General features: G+C 49.2%; 2 protein-coding genes across 3 annotated transcripts in view; one reads left to right on the top strand and one right to left on the bottom strand.

Annotated features, from left to right (window-relative positions):
* The first annotated feature begins 1,278 nt into the window (after positions 1–1,278).
* SKP1 (S-phase kinase associated protein 1) lies at positions 1,279–9,876 on the top strand. Its single transcript, XM_032196808.1, has 6 exons — positions 1,279–1,358; positions 3,158–3,254; positions 5,699–5,772; positions 6,981–7,124; positions 7,692–7,832; positions 8,585–9,876. The coding sequence occupies exons 2-6, from the start codon at positions 3,158–3,160 to the stop codon at positions 8,618–8,620; spliced, it is 492 nt and encodes a 163-aa protein (XP_032052699.1). The 5' UTR covers positions 1,279–1,358; the 3' UTR covers positions 8,621–9,876.
* A 5,274-nt stretch (positions 9,877–15,150) lies between these two features.
* TCF7 (transcription factor 7) overlaps positions 15,151–25,445 on the bottom strand; it is a 62,807-nt gene continuing 52,512 nt past the window's right edge. The window contains exons 6-10 of one of the 2 annotated variants that reach the window (XM_032197241.1): positions 25,196–25,306; positions 24,833–24,995; positions 24,229–24,336; positions 20,573–20,621; positions 15,151–15,288 (exon numbers count right to left, since the gene is read on the bottom strand). In XM_032197241.1, coding sequence (XP_032053132.1) covers positions 15,209–15,288; positions 20,573–20,621; positions 24,229–24,336; positions 24,833–24,995; positions 25,196–25,306 — 511 coding nt within the window. In that variant the 3' untranslated portion in view covers positions 15,151–15,208. Of the gene's footprint in view, positions 15,289–19,271; positions 19,312–20,572; positions 20,622–24,228; positions 24,337–24,832; positions 24,996–25,195; positions 25,307–25,445 lie in introns of those variants that run through there. The other variant, XM_032197242.1, reaches the window with a different exon arrangement.

Here is a 25,445-nt window from a genome sequence, read left to right on the forward strand (position 1 = left end):
TATCTCTGAGGAACCTCTGCGGAGAAGGTTGGAGGAGGCCACAGAGGGTCCTGGGACCTCACTCCTGCTCCACGCAGGATTAGCTCTGTTAAAGCTAGGTCAGGTTGCTCGCTCATTTTGGGGTGTGCTGTAACTACTGAGCTGCTCAGCACCCCCAGGCCTGCGGAACAAGATTCTTAGGGCCGGCAGTCACCTCCAGCACTTCTCTGGAATTTCTACAGAAACCGATTCAAGTGACGTGACCCAGCACAGAACAGCCTCGTCACCGCCAGCTGGCAGCCGGTGCTGGCACCACTGCCATCTGCGGGGAGCCCGCTGTGCTCTGGGCTGAACCCCTGCCTGCTCCTTGGGGTTTTGGGGTGGATGTTTGTAGGGCTGTTTTTTTGGGGTGGATATTTGTAGGGTTGGGGTTTTGTGCTGACTACTTGTAGGGTTGGGGTTTTTGGGGTGTATATTTGTAGGATTGGGTTTTGGGGGTGAATATACGTAGGGTTGGATTTTAGTGCCGAGTACTTGTAGGGCTGGGTTTTTGGGGTGAATACTTGTAGGGTTGGGTTTTTGGGGTTGTTTTTTTTTTTTTTTTTAATTATTTTTTTTTTTATTTTTTTTTATTTTGTGGTGAATACTTGTAGGGTCTGAGCTCTGGTGTTTGCTGTCCTGCTGGCTGAATGTTTGTAACGTGACAGCCCTGGGGGCTCTGCCCCTCAGGTAAAGGCGGAAAAACAACCACGGGGCGATCCCTGTGTGTTTCCCTGCACTTTGACGCGCACAAGGCGAGGCTCTGCGTCTGAGGGGCTCTGTGCGTTTAGTTTGGGGGCGCTTTGGGGCCCTAACACCACCAACACCCGCCGGGCACCCAAACACCGCATTTGGCTGAGCCCAAACGGGGCCTGAGGCGCCGGGGCCCGAGCACCCCCTCCCCGGGCTCCTGACGGGATTTGGGGGGGGGGGGGGGGGGAAGGGGCGGGGCCGCCGGGGGGCGCCTCAGCCACCGTCCCGCGGGGCCCTCCCCGCCCCCGCGAGGTGCCCGCCGCGGCCGCCCGCGCTGCCTGAAAAACACTCGGACACCCTCCCCGCGCTCCCCTCCGCCTCCCTGCTCCTCTCCCACCCTCGTCCCTCCATCCCAGACACCATCCTCTCTCCTAACCTCCATCCTCCCCGCTGAGGCGACGAAGAACGCGGCGTTCTCCTCAGGCGCTCTCGGCGGGCAGCCCGGCGGTTGCGAGGCAGCGCGAGGCGGGGTCCTCCTCCCCTCCCCCTCGCGCCCCTCCCCCTCTATAAAAGCGCCGCCGCAGCCGGGCCCTGAGCGCCGCCGCCGCCAGCTCCCGACAGCGCCCGCAGGACGCCGCCGCCTCGCGGTGAGGGCCCGGGGGGGGCGGCCCTGAGGGGGCTGTGAGGGGCTGGGGGGAGCCCTGAGGGGACCGTGAGGGGTTGTGAGGGGACAGGGGGTCTCTGGGGGGGGGGTCACGGCCCGGCGCTGGGGCTGGGGGGGGCGTTAAGGGGCGAGGAGCGGGGCCGCGGGGCCTGGTTCAGCGCCTGGGCGCCCCTCAGAGCTCCACAGGCGGAGCTGGGCCCGGGTGGGTGCCCGGCGCTACGGGCAGGGCCGCGTTGTGTAACGGGGGGCTGCAGGGGGGGGTGGAGCGGCCAAAGGGGCTCCATGGGACCCCCCCAATCCTCCCCACTGCCCCCCGGTGTTTTCAAGCTGCTGACTCAGAGCCATGCGTTAACCCTTTTTTAATTTCTGTGGGTGTTTGTGCACGCAGATAGCTATTTATAAACCCGCACGTATGTGTTTGTGTGTGCATACGTATATTTATCCACACACACGTACACACGTACGCCTGTCTCTGCAACAATCATGGCTGCATCCCTCCGAAGCGCCAATCCCGGTGAGAAGCGGCCCTGTCATGCAGGGTTACGTTGCTTTGTAAACATTAACTGCCTCCCTGCTCTGCCAAATGGAAATTAAAGCAAGGAGAGCTCCAGGCTGGTGCAAGCTGCTTAATAACGCGCCTTGGCTGGCCTCCATTGGACTGGGTTTGCTGCAGTACTGTCAGGCTGAGCTGTGAGGAGCTGTGGGAGGCGTTGGGAAGGGCTGGTGGAAGTTTGCTCCAGGTAGGGCAGCTGGCTCGCCTTTGGTAGCCGGGTACCACTGCAAGGAGCTAGCACGCAGGGGTGGTGAGCTTGGGCAGGGGAAGTACATCTGGAAAGGAATTTGGAGTTCTTTGGCGCTGGGGTTTTCCTCTGCAGTGCCTTGCAGGCTGTGTTTACACAGAACCAGGAGCAATGGTCTGCTCCTAGCAAATATCTCAAATGGTAGAGCCATTATAACGCATGGTGCTGGTCTGAGAACTGGTTATAAAGCTCTTCAGCCAGGCAGTTAGGTCTGTCGTGGCTGTTGGGTCAGCTGGTTTGAGTCCAGTGATACCCACACAGACCTCAGGTGTGGTTTTGGACAGAGGCAGTGACCTAGCGGCTTGCTAGGCACTGGTATGTTACTTCTGGCTTGGAGTTAAGCATCTGGAAAGATGTTTCCTTGTAAATTTTGATTGTGACTTACTAGGATATCTTTACTGCTTGTATCTTAGGTCTTATCTTGTTTGAAAAACTTTATTAAAACAAAGTTTGTTTGATTTACCTGTGTTAAATACTTGCTTGTCTTACTGTTTCTTAATGCTAATAAAGTGCTGATGTAACTTCCTACTGTGTAAGAGCAGCGTTAAGTGCTGATCTTGTTCCTTGTAGTGGTAGAAATGAGCAGTGGTTGTTTGCGTTTGAAGACAAGTATCGTTCAGGAATTGTTGTAAGCTTATTTCAAGAGAGAGATAGCTCTAGTGTTGTATCTTTTAAAAAAAAAAAAAAGCACTATTGACTAATCAATTTTATATTGAGGTTTCAACTTAAAAAAAGTTTCCTCCCTTCTCTTTTAAATTGGTGGTAGGTTTCCTTTTATTGATCCTTCTTAAACATCAGGACTAATGAATTTAGGCCTCTTGATTCAAGCAGCAAATAACCTGGGCGTGCTGTAAGCAACACGGGGCTCTCTGCTGCTGCTCAGAAGCAATGTAAATAATGAAGGTAACTTAACGTATTTGAGTCAGCTAAGCTTGTCATGTCTGCTGGATGTTGTGTGAAAATAACTTTCCCTCTCTTATAGATGCCTTCAATTAAACTGCAGAGTTCAGATGGAGAGATTTTTGAAGTTGATGTTGAAATTGCAAAGCAGTCTGTAACCATAAAGACTATGCTGGAAGGTAAGAGTGGAGCCTCGTGCTGAGGTAGCAGTGTGTGCAGGAATGCTTCCTGGGCAGGAATTGTGACAGAGGAGACAAACTGGTACGGTGCTGAAGAAGGGTTCCAAGCCTGTAAACAGCTTGCTGTCTTAGGGCAGAACAGCTGGAGCAGTTGGTGTTGGAGCTTAAACTACATTTTGGGTGAATGTGCTCTCTCAAAGAGCTTGAAGTTCAGTCCACTTGTTACGAGCAGTTCCAGTGAGGCTGATAAAATCCTAAGCCCCCCTGTTTGCTTACAGCCTACTTCAGTTTCGGGAAAGTAAGCAAATAGAACTTCTGCTCTGTATTAAAAACAAACTGTTTTATCATGCAAACCAGTCGTACTCCCTAACTGTTTTCTGAAATGGGATGGGAGATCAGAAACTAATGCACTGAATAAAGATCTGAAGTGAAATCTATGTTGTGAGCTTATGCAGTGAAATTAGGTGGGGTAAATACTTGGTTCTGATCTCTTGCTGACATGAGTTTGAAACAAAAGAACTCATGGTGGGGGAGGGGAAATTGCCAGATGGCTGGGATACAGAGCAAGCTGTGTCTAATCTGTCTGGTGCAAATCCTCATTGTTTACTGTTTTTTTTTTTCTAGCTTTTGGGTGTGTTCACAAATCAACTTAGAAAAAATCTTTTTGTAGATGTAGTTAAAATGATGTCCTGGGGTATAAACCTTTGCCTGGTTGTGACACCTTATACGTAAGAACAACAACAACAAGGTTGAAGTGCTCCAACCATTGCACACTCTGCTTAATGAGCTGCTTTCGAACCTCCAAGCAACACGAGCAGGAAACACAGCAGTTGGTGGGAATACTGGAGAACATCACTCCGTCCCATTCCCTCACGCGCAGGCTGTGTCACTGCCAGCGTTCGGTGGCACGCGTGTGGCTGGAAGTTAGGTGTGGGGAGTGTTGTCAGCTAGGCACCGCCAGCTGGACTGATCTGAGCAAGGAGCAGCCTCCTCGCACAGATAAAAGGCGCCTCGCAGTACGGGTGGTTAAGCATCAGCAGTTAATAAACAGGGCTTTGTATTTCTGGTGCCGTGAGTGAAGGGGGAGGAGCTGGGAGGAGGGGTTGCATCAGGCATCACGAGCCCACCAGCGAAGTGTTAATTTTCTGATAACTGAAATCCCAGTGCTGGAGGGGCGGGGGGGAGCTGAGCAGAGTTGGCCAGTGCTGGGGTACTGCTCAAATAACTGTCAGTCACTTCTTACACTGGTATCTGCATGTTCAAAGTACGCGTTTGAAATTTCCAGTAATTGGTGACTTTATGCAGTACCCTTTAATGTCAATATTTTGGTTTCAGAATCTATGAAATTAGTTAATCTAAACAAAAAGTAGTACTACCTGATGTCCCCCTAATGACAGTGGTTGACTTGCCTAAATACAGAAGCACACGCTGTTTTAATTGTGTGCAAATCTGATCAGGGATGGTGTCACAGCTGTTCTTAAAATTAAATTCCTCAACGTTGTAGAACTGGCTCATCTGTGCTTGAGTGGAGGCCTGTGTTATTCAGCTATGTAGCTGATACACAGTGCAGATCTACGAGAGCCAGGGTGTCACTCAGCTATTGGATAATAAAAAAATAAATAAATAAAAAATGCCTATTCTCTATTCAGTGGTATTTCTTCTGTGTAAAGAGTCCAAATTTTAATTGTCTTGTTTTGACTTTGACTCCCAAATTGCATCAAGGGCTGAAGTGACAAACCATCCAATTCTGTCATGCTCTTGTTGACAGGCTTCTAAAACGGTGATTATCAGAAACTTTATGCTGTAAATGCATATTTGTTTTCTTTAATTGAAGGATTTGTGTTGCTGTCTTACCAGCCAAAGAAATCTGCATGCTCAGAATCAATGCAGGTGCTTCAGAGGCCAGCTAACTAGCATCTCAATGGCTGCGGTATTTACTGCTGCTGTGTGAGACAAAACATCGGCTGTACTTACCCCAGGAGGTCTAAGTGCTTCCTTAATGATAAATTGAATCAGGGATTTCAGTTGGAACGATTTGGTTGAACTTGTGGCTTCAGATCTTGAAAGTGGTAAAAATATTTAAATGATTTTCTTTGGGTTCTTGAACATACTGCATTCGCAGAGCACAAAACTATCAAGTTCTGCTCTAAACAAGTAACTGGCTGCTGAACTGACTGTGCTCAAAGCGTATCGGCATCTCATCTGAGGCAGCCTTACTAGTTACTTAACCTCAGGTTGGTATAACCTGGCATGTTCAATGCAGCCAGTGCTCTGCAGAGCCTCACCAAAAATATCCAAGTTTCTGGCTTACCCAGTTATAGCTCCTTTGCTACCAGGCCATTCAGCCTCGGTGTTGGTAAAACGGGAGAATTGTTGAGGCAGCCCAGTTCGGGGAAAATCAATTCTTTTGCCCGCCGATTGCTTAGTCATCTTTCCTTTTTTAGATTTGGGAATGGATGATGAAGGTGATGATGACCCAGTCCCTCTTCCAAATGTTAATGCAGCTATTTTAAAAAAGGTAAGATGCTGAAAGTTGCAGTATTATATACCAGTAATGAAATACAGAATTAACGATGGAGTCAGAGATGTACCATAAAAAACATTTATTATGTCTTAGCACGAGCTTAATCAATATGAGGTACATGAGCACAGGCAGCTGGCCTGTCTGAGAACAGCCTAGGGGGTGAGGCTGGCAGCTAACAGCAGAAGACCTACAGGAGTCACCTTCTGGAAGGTTTCCTTCATGTGGTATCGAGATGGTGCCTGACATCTGTGCACACTGGCATTTCAAGGCTTTAAAGCTCTGATTCGATCTGAGGTGACTGTTCATGAGATCCAAATGTAAGGAAATTCATGAAAGGATGAAAGCACAGGCAGTGGTGGGAGTTAGTGACAGTAAGCGTGTTGTGCAGGTGCCGTGCTGTGTGGCACTGAAATGCTTCATAGCCACTGTACACTCCTGGTGTTAAATTTAATAATAGAGCGTGATTACTGTTGGGTCAAATGAGAAAAATGGAAAAATCGTGTTGCTGTATCTGGAGATGCTTTTTACTCTGAGCCAAAGCAAGTGCTGGACTGTGGGGTTAGTACAGGGTTGGGAATTATTTCCCTGTGGAGGTACGTGTAATTAACTTCTAACTTGGGAATTACTTCGGGTTGGCAGGATGGAACAGGATTTTACAGTAGATATCTATTCCTTTTAATTGTCTGGGTGCTGAGATAGGGTTTAATTTTATTTAAAATAAATAACACCTTGGTTTGCAAGGTTTTGTTTTCTAGGTAAACTCTGTACTGTTGTGAACTGTGGAGTCCTGTGGGTAGCTAATAGCTCTCTATACTCTTCCCCTTTATAGTATTCTGTTCAGTACAATTTTTTTTTCCCCTGTTCTTCAAATAGTGCAAAAGCCTCAAAATGAGGCTTAGGTTTTGTCTGCACAGTTCTGTGTTGGCTCAGGGCTTACTGTTAATACCGGGAGCTGCCTTTTAGGATCCAAAGTATTTAATTTACTAGCTACTGTCTCAAGTGGTCTTCTTGAAGGCTGTTGAACTCTGGGATTGGGAATTGATTCTTCTAAGATGAATCATAGAACATGCTCCATTACCTTGTATTTTCTAATATTAATCTAGAGCAGAAGGTACAGTTCTTCTAAAATGAAGCTAAGTTAGAGTTGGGGTCTAGTGGAAGAATCACTCGGATAAAAAAATTAATACCAAAACTATAATTAGGTGATTCAGTGGTGCACCCATCACAAAGATGATCCACCTCCTCCTGAGGATGATGAGAACAAAGAGAAAAGAACAGATGACATCCCTGTGTGGGATCAAGAATTCCTGAAAGTAGACCAAGGAACACTTTTTGAACTTATCCTGGTAAGTACGTTCCTGAAGCATCAAGACTGTTCCTGTGCAGTGCCCTCTGCTTGTTTACAAATACAGTCCTAATGCTTTTGGAGTAACTTCTTAATGGGGGGAAACCTGGGTTGTGCAAGTAGTTCTGGCAACTACTACTGGGTGAAATCAGTGAATGTTAGGATGTTAACCTCATGCTAGGGAGTGAGGTTTGTTTTAGCTTTTTTTTGTTGTGAGGTTTGTCTAGCTTTATTTTTTTAAATTTGTACTTTTTGTGGTACTGTGACCCAGTCGTACTTGTCTTAGGTAGTTAACAGCAGGTAAACGCTGAAGATCTCAGATGTCTTTGGGATTCTGAAAGCCCTGTGTAGAAGAAGGGGATGGGTCTCTCATGGTAGAAATAGCTCCTGTTTTGGCAAGGAAGTTTTAGGTGCTGTTATTTCAAGGTTCTAGCTAGAAGCTTCTCAAAGTGGAGATGATGTGATTGTGGTTACAGCATTTTACAGTGCTGTAAGCAAAATGTTGGTAGTACATCTACAGAGGCAGAAAAATGATACCAAGGCTTTAAATTTGGAAACTCTTCTACAGGCTGCAAATTACTTGGACATCAAAGGCTTGCTTGATGTCACATGCAAGACAGTTGCAAACATGATCAAGGGAAAAACTCCAGAAGAAATTCGCAAGACATTCAATATTAAGAATGACTTCACTGAAGAGGAAGAAGCACAGGTACTTGATCTGGGTTTAATTATAATTTAGCTTTTTTCCTACTGAATCAAATGTGCAGTGTTTCATAATTTTGTGTGTGATGCAACTGACTGGTTATTAACAATATATGTAAACTAATGCATTAACTACTCATAATTGGATTGCTGCTGGTGAAAGACCTTCCAGTGTCTACAGTGCTGGCAGCCCATTACTTGTAGAAGGTCGGAAAGTGTTGACTTCTTAGATCAGATGTGTGCCTTGTGAGAAAGGAAGTAGGATTGCTTATGGGAGTCTTGGATTGCGGTTATGGAGCTGTAGTAACAGTGCTGGTGTGCTCTTGCATGTGGCTTGAAAGGTAAGATGCTTAGATTCCCAGCTCTAAGTCATTAATTCATCGCCTTCAGAACATCAACAACAAATGAAGTGCCAAATGGTGAAGCTGGGAAAGATCAGACCAAGATACCTTGTTTAAATACAAGGGCAGTGAATTGCATGCTTTAGTGTGTCTCCAGTACTGTGTCACGAAGCCAGCAGTTAAGGTTTAAGAGGTTTAAGCCTCTCCATTTGTTTTACTTGATGAAACAATTCAGTTCTGATCAAATCTGGGCACGAGAAGTTTCTTGATTTCTAGGGATAAACAGGTCAATTCAGAAGTTTTTGTAGTTAAATTGTGCACGTATAAGGGAAGCTGCTTCCAAGCGCACACCTTTCTGCAGTAAGTAATCCTGAATGCTTGTGGGAATTGGCACCTAACTTGAGAAATCTTCTTTCAGGTACGTAAAGAGAACCAGTGGTGTGAAGAGAAGTGAAGTATTGTGCCTGACACTCGAACACTGTAAGGATTGTTCCAAATACTAGTTGCACTGCTCTGTTCATAATTGTTAATATTAGACAAATGCAGCAGCAAATGAAGTTGTGTTAGCAGGATATTGTTCCCTTTGCATGTGTAGTGTTTTTTTTTGAGTATAAATTTAAATCTTCTGAGTTTTTACTAGTGTAATTGGATGTCTTTTTACTTTACTCTGCAACGAATAAAACTGATCTAAGTGTGGATTCTGTATGGGAAGTAGCACTTAAGGTTGTCATTTTCATTACTCTTTTTAACTGTTCCAAGTCCAGTTACAATCTTAAGCATTGACTTCACCATTGTAAATAAAACCACCTATGATTTCTTCCTCAAGAACAAAACACTTACGTACAGGGTATTGATAGCTTCAGAGAGGAAAAAACACCTAAAATGTGTCTTGGGGAACTACGTGAAGTTTAAAAAAAATGTTGCTGATTTCTTCCAAAAGCATTTTGGGAATATTAGTATTACTTAAAGCTATATAACTTTAAAGGTTGTTCTTCTGCATTTAAAAAAAAAAAAAAAAAAAGAAAAAAAGAAAAAAAATCTGTCCACTTTCTTGTCCTGTTAGTCTTGCCTGATAGACTAGTGTAAGGTGTAATCTAGGGCTAAGCAAGCTCCTGAGAGTTAAATTGGAATACTTCAACCATGTCTTGAAGACCTGCCTCTAGCTGTTAGCAATTGGAGAGTGTGTTGCTTTATGCACAGGACAGGTGTGTTTTTATACTTCTTGCTAAAAGTGGAATCCAGGTTTGACCAAAAATGACTGACATTACCAAAGTTAATATTATTGACCTGTGCATGCCATTAGTGGCTGTTTTTAGGCAATTTTAAACAATCCTTGTGATGTAGCTCTTTAAAACATGGTTTCATGTGTCCACAGGAAATCCTTTTGCCTCTGTATGTGATACTTCAGCTTGTAGAGACTTAATTATTGCATACAAAGCTAATGCAGTATCAAGCTTGACTTCTTTGGACAAAGCCACTTGCAACTAGTTAAACAGTAACTGGTTTCCTGATTTTTATTATTATTTTTTTTTACAGTTCCCTTATAGGGAGTAGGGGATGGTTGTGTGGTAGATCTTTGAGGTGTGCTCTTAGCTTGTATTGCATTCCATTCTCTGTATAAACCTTAGAGTAGAATGAACCTTAATAAACATACTTAACTCACTTTAAATGTGTTTCACTTCTGAATTAATAAAGGGCTTTTAAACTTTTGTTTGCAAATGGTTCTAGTTATTTGAAACCAGACAATCCTAGTGTCGCTCACTACTGAATATACAAATGCTAGTACTGAGGGAGCACCTAATTGAAATAAAATCTTTTGTTTTAAATGACTGTAATGCGAGTCACTAGTCAGCCACAGTGGGTTGCTCAAATTAAGTCTGAAGCTAAATCCAGATGGATTTTTTTTGATGGCTTACCAGCTTTTTAGGTAATCTTGCTTTGATGTAGCCATTAATGAAAGCATTCATAACTTGGTCTAAAGCAGTGCTCAGATCCGTGCTTTGGATGCAGCTGCTGGTCACATGCTTATTCATAAGGCTGCTGGGCCTGCGTCTGTGCTGGTGATGGCATTGTCAGTGGGCATAAAATGCTCCAGTGCTGCAGATTTGGATGGATGAAGCAGCTTTCCCAGCATCCTGTATTGCAAACAAAGCAACTCAAAGTGCTGCTAGAGAAAAGCTTCTGATAACGATTCTTGTAGTTGAATATTCAGCTGAACCTGGGTTCTTTCAGGAAACAAATCCATCTCTGTGCGTGAAGCACAGTGTCCCAGGATCACCCGGATTCCATCCCTGGAGTGCTGTGCTTCTGATACAGAAGCCTCACACTGTAATTGTGCTCAAAGGCAGAAACCTGTGTGTGATTCCTGTAGGGGCTGGTCAGCGGGCTGGGATCTGTGTCTTGGCAGCTGCTGCCTGACGCCGTGCCTCTGTGCTGAAGGATGAGGAAGAGGCAGAGCTTGTCTTCCGTGTTACCCTGCTTCTACTTGGTTTGCACAAAACACACCTGTGGCAAGACTTGCTAATTATTAAGGCAGCTTGCCTAAGAAATAACCCCTCAGCTTCACCACGGAAGCATTTGACCGCAGTGGCCTTTGCTGAAGGTCCGGAGTGGTGCCAGTGGGCAGCTGATAGGAGGAGTGCACACACAACTCCTGCGACTGTGGTGGTAGAGTAATATGCACAACAAAGGGCTGTTGTGCTCAGAGGTTTATATGGCTGTGACAAATTTTAATATTCTTAGTAGGCCAGGTTGTTAGGATTCCATGTGACTTATTTTCTCTGGAATTACCCTGTAGTGCTGTCTCAGACTCCATTCAAATTCTGTAGCTGCCAGACGGGTATGTCAGTGTGAGAAAACGCCTTTTTTAACCTCTGAATGTCCAACCTCTCGGCTGTCTCATCCGTTTGAGCAATTAGAACTGGGCTGTAGAGAACCAGCCTCTCTATGAAGGTGCTGTGGGATAGTTTGGGGTCCACTGCAGCTGCTATGTGGGTTTTCCTGGACCTGATGCCTGCTGTTGTAAAAGACAGAGGCTGCGTAGTTTGGAATTCCTGAAAGGGAGACACCGACCGATTTCCCATTGCTAAGCTTTATTTTTCTGTTTAACTTGTATGGAGCTGCCTTAATTTATTTATTTTTTCCCCAGTCATGGCCTTTTCAGAGAGCTGCTCTTGGCGGAAGTGATTAAATGGGCCGTGGGGAGGAGGAGGAAGTCATCTGTAGTGATCGTTTTACATAAAATATATATTTCCTTAGTCTTGGTTTACAATTTCAGTCTTACCTCTGTTGAAGACTATTGGCAATTATTCTAAAAAGTGTTTAAACATACAAATGCTGGAAAAAAAAAAAAAGCAAGAATCTTCTTTGTTTCCAAGGAATAACTATTTGACACCTTGATAGGTTTATAACTTCCAGTGGCCTATTCTGAATAGCCAGTCTGGCAATTACTTTATTTATAAAGCTATAAACATATTTTGAACATAAAAGCCAAAAAATACAAACTCAATGAAGTAAAAAAATTACAACAAATGATGGAGAATCATTGGACAAATGAAAGTACAGCTGCAAAACATTTATCCCTGCTACATACATACAGTGGTTTTACTTGGTTTAATGAAGTGGTATTTCCATGACTTCTACATTCAAACTGGTTTCAGGAATTCAAATGCGTATTTCAAGAAAAGTTGAAATTGCTGTAAAAGAACTAAAAAAAAAATCTTGTTGCGATAAAAACTTAAGGGCAAAGTTTTCCTTCTATTACAAAAGAGCATTAACACAAAAGAGTAACACTTCATATAGCATTTCTAAAGACACTTTTTTGGTATTAATAAACGTAGCTCTGTTTTGGCATTGATTGTTAACCGTAGGGCACGTAGCACGAGTTGCTCACGCTTGCTGTTCTGTCTCAGAAAGGGGCAGTTTAAAGGTCTGTTTCTTGCATGTTTTGGGGGAGGAGGGGGATTAAATTTTCTCAGACCAGTACGAACTGACGCTGGTAGGTGCACCAGGTGGAAATGGTGTCTGTCCTGCAGTAGCTGAAGCCACGGGGTGAGGTCTGGCACAGAGCAGGGCGCAGGGCCCCGTTTTGGGGCATCGGTCAGAAAAGGGGGGCAGGTGGAGGTGTCAGCGCTGCGCCTGCGCCCTGTGTGCACAGGGAAAGGTCCCGCAGGAGGGGAGCAGCGCGGTGCACCAGGAGACTGCAGGAATCGGATGGAATAAACATGGTGAGAGGAGGCTGCAATGCAGGCGGGCCTTTCCCTGGTCAGCGTGCCCTGAACCAAGGCAGGCAGCCCGAACGCCGTGGAGGGCCCTGAGTAGCCTTGAAATAAGCGGGTGAAAGTCCTAACGAGTTCTGAAATGCGTGACGGCTGTTCTGGGCATGCCGGTGCTACTCGGCCCTTGGTCAAGATGCGCAGCTTAATACTGTGCAGGACTTTCCCCTAAATTTCCTCTGGTGTTATTTAAACACATCTGCTTTTTTTTTATTTTTTTGTTTTATACCCCTCTTTGCTTTGCTGCTAAGTTACATCTTATCCCACCACCACCTAGTGATCAGGTATTAGGGTGTGCCAGCCTTTCGCTAGGCCACTGATGGGCTGAGTGTGGCTGATTTGTCAGCTGTGGCTTTTACAGTAGTTGACACTTCTACAGCACCTTACATCAGAGTCACCATGAAAAGTGGTCAGCTGAGACACAGCTTTTTTTTTTTTTTTTTTAGATTTTTTTTTTATATATATATAAGAAGAATCTATGTCGGGTCTGGGAATAGTCTGCTGAGTTCCTCTGTTCAGCACTGGACCATGCTGTTGTCTAAGCTTTCTAAAATAATTTAAAACTGAGCAGATTGTGTGGTGATCTAGTGCTATGTAATTAACCCTCCGAGTGCCGTAAGGACATGGCCAAGTACAGGTGGACGGCGCTTCAGGTAATGTCACTTCTCTGAGGGTTAAAACGACTTTCAGGTTTGTGCACGTAGCTTTCATTCAGTGCTTCTGAAGTTACATTTACACAGGAGAGGAATTAAGCAATAGGTTTAGATCTAAACTAAAACTGGAATTAAAAAGTCTACACTACTATAAGCAAAAGTACCTAAATAAAGGGAATAAACCCAAAGATGCTCTACAGACTAATCTTTTTTTTTTTTTTTTAAAGTTTTTGATCTTTGATGCATTAACTTGCTTAAAAAGTTGTTTAGTCCAATGTAAAAAAATTAGGGTTTTTGTTTTTGTGTTAAGAAAAAAATATAAAAATATTTTTACATTATAAAGGTCATCTTAAATTTCTTGCAGTTCTACAATAATATTACTACATAATTTGCATTCAGTACTCTAAAACCTATTCTGTAAAGTAGAAAAAAATAGATCCCCCTCTCCCTCTGTCTGTTGTTATTTTTCTCTTCAGCAGTCTAGAATACATTTCTTTCAGGCAGATTCTGGTCTCTGTGACAGGTATGCAAATGTGAAGTAAATCAATAACTTTTTTGGGATTTACATCAGTTTATGGTGGAGATCAGAATCTGTCCACAGTGTTTTTGTTTGTCAAGCTCAACATATAAATAAAATACCAGAAACTGGTAAATGTTTTCAAGCTGGAGAGAAGACATTAACATTTGGCATCGTTATGGAGGTAGAGGGAAGATCTCTCAGAAAAAGCTAGAATAAGGTTTTTTTTTTTTTTGTTTTTTTTTTTAAAGTTCTACACCAAATCATCAAGAAATGGTTTTGATCTTGCAGAGGGTAAGTACGGATTGTAAGTAGAGAGCCGGGCAGTGTGCTGCTCTGCTCCCGGCCTGCCCCGGGGAAGGGGAGAGCCAAGAGGGGGCAGAGCACACGCGGCCGCCTGTCCTCACCCCTGCTTGCCAAGGGAAAGGCTCTGGGACGGGGCGTAGCGCTCGGGCGTTACGGCTTTACACCTGCTGTGCTCCTCCCGTGAGCCGGTGCACAGCTGGTTGCAGAGTTTGAGGCTTTTTGAGGCTGCCCCCAGGCTGTTGGATGGGAATTTTGGCTGCCAGAGCTGCAGGGACCGAGTCACGACAGCAAGGGAGGCCCCGCACCAACGCGGGCAGCAGTCAGACCTCCTGCTGTGCCTGGTCAGCGCCCCGCTTTGCTCTGCTAGTGGGATCGACGTCTGCACAGAGACCTGTTACCTGTAAACAGTACCTTCCTGTCCTCGGACACGAAGCTTAAAAAACACACCTCATTTGTTTAAATATTTCATCTATCGGTCGGATCAGGGAGCTAGCATCGCTACATTTAGTCTTCAGACACGAGGGCTTTTACAAAATGCTCCTGTTCCAGCTTTTCCAGCCCTGTGGTACAACAGCTACGGGAGATCTGTGACCGACTACAGTTTAAAGCAGCTCAGAAGGCAGGAAATGGAAGCCAGTGTTAGATTTATAGCACCTACCACCTACTGCAGCAAGCTGGGGGTTCCTCTTTGCTTTCTGCCATACTTGGAGATAATGCAGGAAAAAAGAAAAAAAAAGAAAAACAAAAAAGAAAAACCCCAAACAAACAAAAAAGCAGCACAGGGCAGGGACAAAAGGCTTGTTTACTCATCAGCACTTAGAAATTTTGGCAAATATTTTTTTTTAACCTTTTTTTTAAAGTCACTTTTCTATCTTTAACCACCACCCCCCCCAAAAAAAAACAAAAAAAAACAAAAAAAAAGAGAGTTTTCCAGCATCCTTAAATCATTCCGTCGCCTAACTTTGCAAGTTTGACAGTGAACTTGGGGAGTTTTTGGACGGGCCTCCGGTGCTGTGGAGCGAGCAAGGTGCCCGGTGTCTCAGCCAAGGCGGGCGGGCGGGCGCGGGGCTACGTCCCCGCGGGGGCCACGCTGTGCGCCGGGGGCTCGGCGGGCGTGCGGGGCGAGCGGTGGGCGCTCGGTCTGGAGGAGCTGGCGGCCGGGCCGGCGTGGGCCGAGACGGGGAAGGGGTCGGGAGGCTCTCGGTGCGCGGAGGCAGCGGGGGCTGCGGGCTGGTCTGAAGGGAAAGCAGAGGGTACGCGTTGGAGTGCATCCAGGGGAGAGGGAGGGGAGTCTATAGCACTTCCATCGGAAGAAACTGGGCTGGCACAGCGTCCTTCTCCTTGTAAGTACCGAATGCACTTCTTTTTCCTCCTAAGAACAGTGAAGAGAGTTAGCCGTGAATAGCGGGCGAGCCTGCGGACATGCACCTAAGGGCGGGTGGGTGGCGGTGCGGGGCGAGGGGGCTCGCAGCCAGCCCTGCAGGGGGTCCTGGGTGGCCAGGACCGAGTGGCCGTGGGCTTGTGGCCCTGTTGGGGTGGCCGTGGGCTTGTGGCCGTGACGGGGTGGCTGTGGGTGGGCGGCCATGGCCGGGAGCGGCTCCCCCCAGCGCCCGCCAGGGGGCGATAAAATGGCGGCGGGGCCGGGCCCCGTCAGGGCAGAGCCCGCTGAGGGCCAAATCCCGGCCCCATGGGGACCAAGGACCGGCCCGTCCCTGCTGTGGGCACAAAGCTCTGGCCGTGACAGGGATCCCTGCTGCGATGCGGCACAACCCGTGCCCTTCTTGGTTGCCCCGTGGGATGCAGCCCCAGCGCTCGCTGCCAGGACCCCATCGGTTTTTGGCTTTCCTCCCAAGGCAATGCCGGTCAACCCAAACTGTTAATGTCTCAGGAGTGTTTTTGCCTGTAGCACGTTTCCTACCGCTCTCCTAGACTTGCATGCAATGTATCATCTACTTAGCTCTATTTTTTTTTTTTTTTTTTCTGCAGCAAAAGCCTCTGATCTCAGCCTATTCGTAACACGTCTGACCCTCCAAATACTTCACATTCACTCCTGCCTCTGACTCAGTGACACGGCCGAGCTGAAGGCACTCAACAGGCTCGTGAGGAAGGAGGAAGAAGGCCAGCGACCGGCTGGCGGAGGGCACGGTCTGAGGCTGGCTGAGGTCCTGCCTGGGATGCCAGAGCAGCTCTGAGCCGTTCGCAAGACTCATTTGTCTCTGGAGCATCCATCACCTTTTAATCTACTAACTAGGCCAAGGAAAAGCAGCCAGGACAGTGCCACCGTTCTCACTTCAGCCCAGGGCTTTCCTGGGCAAAAAGTGTTCACGGTGATCTGTCTCCTCGGAAGCTGAGGCACAAGCACAAAGTGCAGTGCACACACACACACTGCAGGGGGTTCGGCAGAGGTGTGTGAATGAGCAGCCAGGGGCAGATCTGCTCACAAAAAGGGTTTCACAGAGAAGTACCCAGCTGCTGACAATCACTCCCCGCTAGCCCCACATTCCTAGTAAGAAACTGCTGCTCCTCTGTTGGATGTGCTGTCCCCTGTTGGTCTGGGGGCTCAAAAATACAAGCCACACATTGTCCTCGCTGTAGCCAGACTTGGACATGATTTCACTGCATCCCAGGACAATTCTGCTGTTTGGGACCAAAAGCAGGAACATGTAGCCTGTGTTTACCTGAGCTCCAGTTGCCATCTCACACGGAGATGACCCGTTCCTGGCTATTCAGGTAGCACCTCGCACTGTCTCACGCTGTCTGTACACGCTCTGTATGGAGTTGGTTTTCCTTCTCTTCTCCTGACAGAGCCCTCATGTCACCTGCTCTGAGCAGCTCAGTAGTTTTAAACAATAGAGCTCTCAAGATGTCACCTTAACAGTAGCGAGGGAACAATTCCTCTGCTGGAGATGCTGTTAATGACTTTATAGCTAAAATAGCTAAAAAGAATGTCTTCCTCCTGCTCAGCTCCCTGCCTCGACTGTCTCATCTGAGGAAAACAGATCAAATGGAGAACTTGCTAATGCGGGCACACACCTTTCTTTGATCTTACTAATGAAAAACCAGACAGTGTTGGAATATGCATTAACTAGCCCAGTATTAAACATGACTTTGCACTGGATGTGAACAAGAGAAGTGGTATTACTGCTGTCAGTGTCATAGTTAGCTGTGGTGACCCAATTAATGTGATATGAAACACGACAGCCCTGCTGAATGGAATATTTAACACAGGTTATTCTGCACGGGCTGTAATTTCCCAGAGCAGACAAACCTCAGGACAATCTGTGTTTCCCACAGACATTTCAGGAGTAGCTGCAGGACCGAGAGTTTCAACGACCTACTTGTGAGATGATACAAATCTATCCATTCCATCCACTGATTCAATTAGATGTAAAATAACGGAGAAAAAGCAGATCTGATACTACAGATTGTTGATCATGAAGCATTTAGTGGGCTAGGGCTGGCATGGCTACCATACAGCTAAAAGGATTTATTATCCCTGTCCTTTAGGAACTACGGCACCCTGGAGCATTTTGCCCTGGTGTAAGGGGGGCTGAGGGTGAAACCTCCAGAGCAGGACCACCCAGTTTTAACCAGTTAAACTCTCCTCCTGTGGAGTGGGACTCGTCTGGTGGGCATTGCTCTCCGCAGGCATCGGTGACCACAGCACGCAGGACAGAAGCCTTTGAGCTGGCAGCAACATGTTAGTACAAAGAATTGCAGAAAAGATTTGACTAAATAGTGTTGGAGAGGCAAAAGTTTAAAAATAAAAAGCATGCTAAGGTCTACAAACACTTCAGCAGCCTGTGTTAATCGGAAGCAATGCAGAGGGTTAGCGCTGAAGCTGAGTTAAGAGAGTTCAAATGAAATCGGAGCGGAGCTGCCCCCAACCTGCTGTCCCTCAGCTCTCTGCCACATCCTGGGTGTCCCTCTGGACATTCAGTTTCTTAATCAGTTAAATTAGGGGATTTAACTTAATCAGTTAAAGCAGGGGATGTTCTGAAGCTGCTCTGAAGCAGTAAGAAATTCCCAAGGTGTGTGCCCAGCCTCCTTGCTCACCCCCGTGGTGCAGGGGCCTGCCCGACCCCGCCAGCTGATGGTCTGAGACCTTGGACAGCCTGGGTGAGCCGTGACCAAGCACTGCCGGGACTCTGCAGGGCTACACCTCCAGGATTCAGAGTTGGATGGATTAAATGATTTCCCTCGCTTTATGCTGCAGTAAGCACATTAAGCAATACTTCTCGCTGTGCTTTCAGCTTTTGCTTGTCTTCAGCACATGGGTATGGAAACCTGGAAATGCACCTGCTGTGCTGTGAGCCACAGACCTCTGTCCTGGTCCAGGAGCACCCCCCTGAGCTTTTCCTACCAGGATTCACTTGCAGACACCCTGAGCCAGGTACTGCTACAGCTCAGGCACTGCGCTTCACTGCTGCCTTTCCATGGTCTTGCCCTAGAAGCCAGGAGCTTGCAAACTGCCTCACTGCCTGAGGCTCTCCCACCCCATGGTGGGTGCTGCAAAGCTTCAGGGCCAGCGAGGGCACAGCTTGGATTACACGGTTAGTCCCAGGATAAGCAGGGAAAACCTTCACTACCATGTTTATGGGATAGGAAATCTTAAACAGGGGAGGAAAGCCCCACACCAGGATCACCTGCAAATGAGCTTTTAAGGTTCATCAGCCAGCGTCCACGCAGAGCACCACAGGAGCAGTGCCCACGGCAGCTGCCAGACACAGCGTGAAGCTGGGACAGCAGCCCCCGAGGGAGCAAACCACCACAGCACCGAGCGCAGCCGAACCCCCTGGCCCAGGAAAACCCCGCGAGGTGCCCAGGAGCCGCCGGTTGCCGATACACACCTGCACGGGCCGCACCAGTCCGTTTGTTGGTTGAGGCCAAAGCGAGCTCTGCATTTCTTAGGAGAGGCAGGATCTGAACACAGAAGCATGCGTGGCGGAGAATGGGCAAGGCAGAGGCACAAAGAGGAGGAGGAGCAGGAGGAAGAAAAGAGGCAACATCATGTCAGCCACTTAACACACCACTAACAGACTACAATCCCGTTTTTTTTGGTTCTGCAACGGTGCCGGCACCACCTCTCCTGTAAAAAAGCGAGCGTTAGGCAAAGTCAGTGATGGCAGCTGGGGAAGGAGGAGCTTTGGGAAACGGCCTCCTGGCTGAATTCTCCTGGATTTTGCTCTCGTTGTGCTTCCCTAGCTCAGCTAAATCCAGCTCAGCTCCAGGAAATGCGAGCAATTACCGGGAAATTCACGGCTTTTCGTGACGCATCCAATCTCTTAGGTTTGGGAGCGCTGCCAGAGGACAGCGACGCTGCCTGCTGTGCCTGAATCCTTACCTGCTCCCTGCCTTCCCAGCAGTGACTAACCGGGCTGCCAGCGAGCGCGGGCTGCGGGCGGAAGAGAAGAGAGGAAACGTTGCAGAAGCAGGTGGAAAGCAGAGGTAGCACCGCGGAGATCAGCCCCGGCCATCCTGCTCTGTCCCCTGCCTTCCCCTTCCAGGTCGGGTGGAAAAGCCACCCTCCGTGGCCTTTCCTTCAGGCACATCGTGCTTGTTCTGCCGTGCTGCAATAGGATTCGAAGGGTTTCTGTGCTGGATTCACACCGCCTCTATCAGCCACCACCAGTGCTTCCTGTTGTGTACCAGGCTTTCAGTCCGGAATGGGCAAAATTAACTATTTTTGTATCACACACACAAGCCGTTTGGGTATGTAAATACATTCACACTACACAGAAACCTAAATGCTTGAGTGCTCCTTTGCAGGCCAGGCACTGAATGGCTTAACAGCGTTAACCAAACCGAAGTTATCACTGGGACACTTTTACGGAACTGCTTTTTATGGATAATCCAAAGGGATCATCCTGCAGCGATTAATGAGATAACCCGAACCCTGAGTGCTAATGCGGGCTGCAGGGTTCTGGTTGTATGGCCCCGTAATCCCTGGCAAGCACATCAGCAGAGCCAGGGCTCGACTTGCGGGTCGTAACTTGAAGGCTACGCGATGCCACAGTGGGCAGGGATGGTCTCCTGATGTTTTACAATGCCTGCTTACTGGAACAGACGTGATTCATTCCCAGTAGAAATGCTCCAGAAGCCAGTATGGGAATGGCCCTGGATGACGGGAATGTGTGTATGAGCAGCTCAAACCTGTCAAAGGGCCTTTTCTGATAAACAGCGTGGTGCAGGGAGGAAACCTGTCCTAGTTTTTAGTCTGACTTTACTCGAGCTCTGCCTTATTATGAAAAGCGAAACAAATTTTGGGCAGTGCCAGTCTTCAGGCCTCTCACTGCATTTAGTCCCGCACACAATATTGACTCATTTGAGGGCTTTCCTTAACAGTACCTGTGGGGCCGATGGGGACATTCAGCTGCTTGTTATGAATAATTAACTTGAGTGATAATATATATTAAGTTATCTGCTTGCCAAAATCTGATCTTTTCAGTTTCTATGAACTACCCATGTTCTAACACCTATGAAGAACTCACAGCAATGTTCATTCACTGCCTTTAAATCGTGCAGTTCATTAGTTAAGATCAGGAAAATAAAAGGAACCACGGTAAAACCCGACGACTGCTGTGGATTATACACTCCGAGCAAAAGCAAGGTGGCAGCCACCAAGGAGCCACGTGGCTTGGCACCGCAGGATTTACCTGAGTTGGAATCTTGTTGCTTTTCCCGTGTCCGTCTCTTCTTTTTCCCCTAGGAAATGCAAGGAAAAGCCCATTAGTCCATGCTCCCAGGAGACCAGGGATGCCCCTCGGTGTTTTCAGGGCTGTGGGGCTTGGATTTGGCCCTTGGGAAAGCCGTGGCTGCATGCAGTGCTGGCCTGGTGCTCCACAGAAGAGACCCAGGGGGAACTCTCAGAGCAGCCACCGAGCCAACCGTCTGCACAAGTGGCTACGGCTGTCGTTGACATGGCACAAATTTGTTCTGGGCACGTACGTTTGCTCAGCAACAACCCTAATTGTCAGCATCCCTGGATCCAGCACCGCAGGCGTTCTGACTCATCCCCGGCATGCCCGAACGGGCGTGCAGGAGCTGAGCGCATTCACAGGGGCAGCAGCAGAAACCCCGAGACAGAGGGCACGGCGCTGCTGTCACCTGGCTGCGTTGCTGGCAATTCTTCCTAATGTGGAGCCCTGAAATGTTTGGGCAAGGTCTGATAGCACTGCGTGAGCCCACAGCCACGCTGCAAATGCAGCCGAGCCCCTCACTTACGCTGCAGCCCCCGTAAGAAGTTGCAAAATAAGATTTTAGTGCATGTGGTTGGAGAATGGCTCTTTGCAGGGCGTTATTGTGAACGATCACCCAGCTCTGCTCCTCAATTCAAAGAAGCCCAAGAGTAAATCCCACTGAGGTTTCACCTGCACGACACGGCACAACTCCGATCTGAATGGATTTAGGGAAATGGTGTGGTAGCGTTTGGTCTGTGTGACATGGTGAGTACTGGACCTTTTCACTTCGGCACCGACCCGGGCAAATTGCTCCTCGCCCGGCCGTGGGCAGCAGCTTGGCACAGCCCAGCAGCACGAACCACGTGTGCACGCTGAAAGCTGCCTGCGCTCGGTGCTACGCGGTGCTGAGCGACTTGGGGGCAGCACCCTGGGGTGCTCCGTGTCCCCGACAGCAGTGAGGAGCTATCAAAGCGCCTGCATGAGCTGTAGGACTGCAGCGTGAGGCCGTGTCAGCTCATCGTCTGTACCAAAATGCTTGAGGAGGGAAGCCCCCTTGGTAGCTGACGATGATGGGTGAGAAATGGGATTTCTGTTCTAAAACCACAGCATTTCTGCTGCCCCCCTGGAGTGCTGTGGAAACCCTCAGGAGCTCTGTGGGGGCTCACGGGGATGGGAACAGACAGCTCTGTGCCGGAGCTGCTCTGTCGGCACGCCACAGCCACCCTACGTGTGCCACCTGGGAGTTCCACCCACCATTGCTGTAATTAATAGATTTAACTAAATGAATAGAATTAAACAAGAGTTACCACTTGCGACTGAGGCTGTACGAGCAACAGCTCACCCTCCTGGCACGTTCTATCTCCTCCTCCATCCTTATGTTCCTATAAACCATTTGCCCTGTTCCAGCACCTTCCCCATTTCCAGCACACACTCACTTGCTCCTGACACCTGGACAGAAATTGCTCAGTGACGTGGAACCAGGAGGAGCATCCCTGGTTTCAGATGGGAAAGGCAGTTTGTGCAAGTCCTTAGAGACTGTTTTAAAATACTCATCTCTCTACTACATTTTTTTTTTTTAACTCATCTCCCTGCTTCAGTGCCTTTGCAGCTCTGGACCCACCTCTCATTCACGTTTTCTTCACTCCTGAGCAGCAAAACACAACCCTATCCCCAAACTGCCTCCCTGACCCCAAATACGTAACAACTCCCCGCGTCTCCTGGTGACCTCCTTAATGAGGGCACGGTGGAGCTGGAGCAAATCTGGCCTGCGTGGGGAGCACAGCTTGCAGGCTGCCTTTGACCTATGACTTTTTATATGACTTCTTGTGGTTTGAGTGAAGGTGGAAAGCTCCGAGCTGCGGTAAGCTTTTTCTTCGGTGTGGGAGCAACTGTATTTCCTGCCTGAGATCCGAGTCACGTGCCGCGGAGGTGACCTACATTCCTCCTCCTCGCTCGAGCTCCAGAGAGAAAAGCTTCTCCTGCAGCGACCACGAGACCCGGAGCAGCTGCTCGGCAGTGCCGGGAGGGAGAGCCAACGTGCTCCGAGCTCGTCTGCCGGCCGGGAAGGGACAACTTGTGGAGCAGGAGCCGGTGCCTCCCGGGAGGAAAGGTGCAGGAGGGATGGGACTCCGCTGGAGGAAGTGCTTGGGCGTGGAGGAAAACGATGCCTGGCTCTTACCATCGCTGCTGCCCTCCAGAGATGCTGGCTGAGACGCTGGGATGCCCGCAGAGAAGCGCCCTTTGGTGCTGCCCCGGCTTCTCTGCGGGCACCCCTCGGGTCTCAGCAGGCACTGATCCTGCAAAGATGCCGAGCTCCCAGTCTGCACTCACAAGGAGGCAGGGGCATCTGTGCTGTCTCAGGGGAAACACAACCTGGGGCTTCCCAGAACCTCTCCTGTTTTTTTTTCTGCATCTGCACTCCATTTCTAATTGTTGTTGTTGTTATTTAAGGACCCTTTGGTGGAGTTTGGGCTTCCTGAGCAGCGCTGGAAGAAGGGTAAGGGTGGGCTGCACGGCTCCAAGGCAAAGAAAGTGGCTGGGAGGGAAACGACGGAGCCTTGGATCCACCAACAGAGCCCCGGAGTGGATGGACAGACATCTGAAGATCTACGTGTGCTTTGCTTCAGGTCCCAGTGAGCCTGCTAGGCAGGGTTCTTTACATGGGAGATCAAAACAGGCGAGAAAGCCACTAGAAAAGGCGGCATCTCCTGCGTCGGGAGCGCCGCACCGCCTGTGGAACCTCGCTTACCGCGGTGCCTCTTGCATTATTAATACAGCTACGAGGAAATGAATTCTTCTAATGCTCGCTTGTAAATGCTCCACTGAGTAGCCCGGAGGCTCCCCAAACGCCAGCCCTGCTACCTGCAAGCGGGACGTGCCGCGAAGCAGCGGGCAGCACACCCACTGTGCTGCGCTGTGCTGTGCCTCCAGCCGGCCTGGGAGCTGCCACCACGGCCACTGCTCCCTGCAGACCCCTCTCTGCCTGATTTGGGACCTTTTTTCCCCCTTTTTTTTTAATCTGTAAAGATTTTTCTCATCCCTAATGGCAACCTTGCTTGGGAATCAGGCTCGCTGGAGAGCTGGGTCTCGCTCGCAAGCTCGCAGAGCAAGCAGTGCTGCTGTCAGCGTGTGCTCAGACTGCATTTGAATACTTTGAACGTGGCGTGCTTGATTTGCTTAGGATCCTCTCACAGCAGTGGCCAGGGTGGGATCAAAATCCCAAAATCCCAGGGGGGCAGGCACCGACTTGGTGACCGTCACCCTGCGAGGGCAGCAGACGAGCCCCCACGGGCCGGGGGTACCGGGGCTGCTGCCTGGGACATGGCCCCGCAGGGAGTCCCAGAGCTGGACCGAGCACCCCGTGAGGCTGAGCTCTGCGTGGAACTCATGCAAAGCAGCTTTTCCTTTCCTACTCTGCATTTTTAAAAATTATTTTCCATGATTATTACCATCCTGTGAGCAGCACGGGGATGCTCCAAGCACCGCTGTATTTCTACACACACCACCCCACCAGAAACTGCATTACCAGGGACAACTGGAACATCGGCAGGCACCGATTTGAGCCCCCCCGGGTCATTTTTGGTCCATTTTGGGGGTTTTTCTGTGGGAACCCGAGGTGCGACGCCACTCACGTAGTTGTCCCGTGCGGACCAGCCGGGGTAGAGCTGCATGTGGAGCTGCCGTTCCTTGCGTGCCAGCTCGTAGTACTTGGCCTGCTCCTCCCGGGACAGCGCGTGCCACTGCAAGGACAAGTACAGAGCTGAGCTGCGTCCCCTCGCCCCTGCCCCGCGGCCACCAGCTCGAATCGGGCTCCAGGGGACGAGGGAGGAGCACCTGGGGGCAGGTGCCCAAGAGGAGCTGCAGGGGACAGGGTGCTGCGCTGGTCACTGGTCTCGCTGGGGACCTTGCCATCTCAGCGTTGCTACTGGGGTGCAAGATTTCCCTTTTCTCCCACTTTTGGGTCTTTCTGCACCACCTTTTCAGCCTGAGGATGCTCCTCAGTGAGGCGGCAGTGCCTCCAACACCAACAAAACCCCAATCTCCATCAGAGCGATGGGAGAACCCCCTCTGCCCTGCTCCCTGCCCTTGTTTCTGGGGGTGTCTGCACTCCACATGCCCCCCACCACAGCACAAGTCCCATCACTGCCCTGCCGAGCCCCACGCTGCTGCTCTGCTCCCCTGGACCCCCCAGGGGACGCTGACCCTGGCCACGGGTGCGCAGCGAAGAGCCCTTACCCTCCTGCCCAAGATCTGGTTGATAGCTGCGCTCTCCTTCAGGGTGCACTCAGCAATGACTTTTGCCCGCATCTCTTTCATATACAACATGAAAGCGTTCAGGGGCTTCTTGATAGTGGGCTTCTTGGCTTCCTTCTCTCTCTTTGGTTCTGGCTGAGGTTTCCTTGGCAGGGACACAAGAGGAGCAGTCAGTGTCAGCAGGCAGAGCCACCCCAGCACCCAGACGCGCGGTGCCAAACCCACCCGGTGCCAAACTCTGCCCCGGCACACGCAGTGCTCAGCACCCAGCCCTGTGCCCACATCACAGGGGACAACCAAGGGGGACCCCGCGGTGTTGGGAGCCCAGTGACGCTTCCAACTTACATGTTTCGGTCGTAGTGCTCCATCTCCTGCTTGCCAGAGTGGGGCACGATGGCGGGGTGCGGGATGCCGGTGGTGTGCATGCCGGAGCCCAGCATCAGCGGGTGAGTGAACCTGTAGGGGAGACGGGCGAGCCGTGAGCCTTCGGGGTGGCCACGAGGGCTGTGCGGGGAGCTGTGGGGCCACGGTGGGCCAGCCCCAGCAGCCCCAGCAGTGGCTCTCCCTCGGTGGCACTCCGGGGCGGCAGAAGCAG

This window comes from Aythya fuligula, chromosome 14 (assembly GCF_009819795.1).
Source record: "Aythya fuligula isolate bAytFul2 chromosome 14, bAytFul2.pri, whole genome shotgun sequence".
NCBI classification, from domain to species: Eukaryota; Metazoa; Chordata; class Aves; order Anseriformes; family Anatidae; genus Aythya; species Aythya fuligula.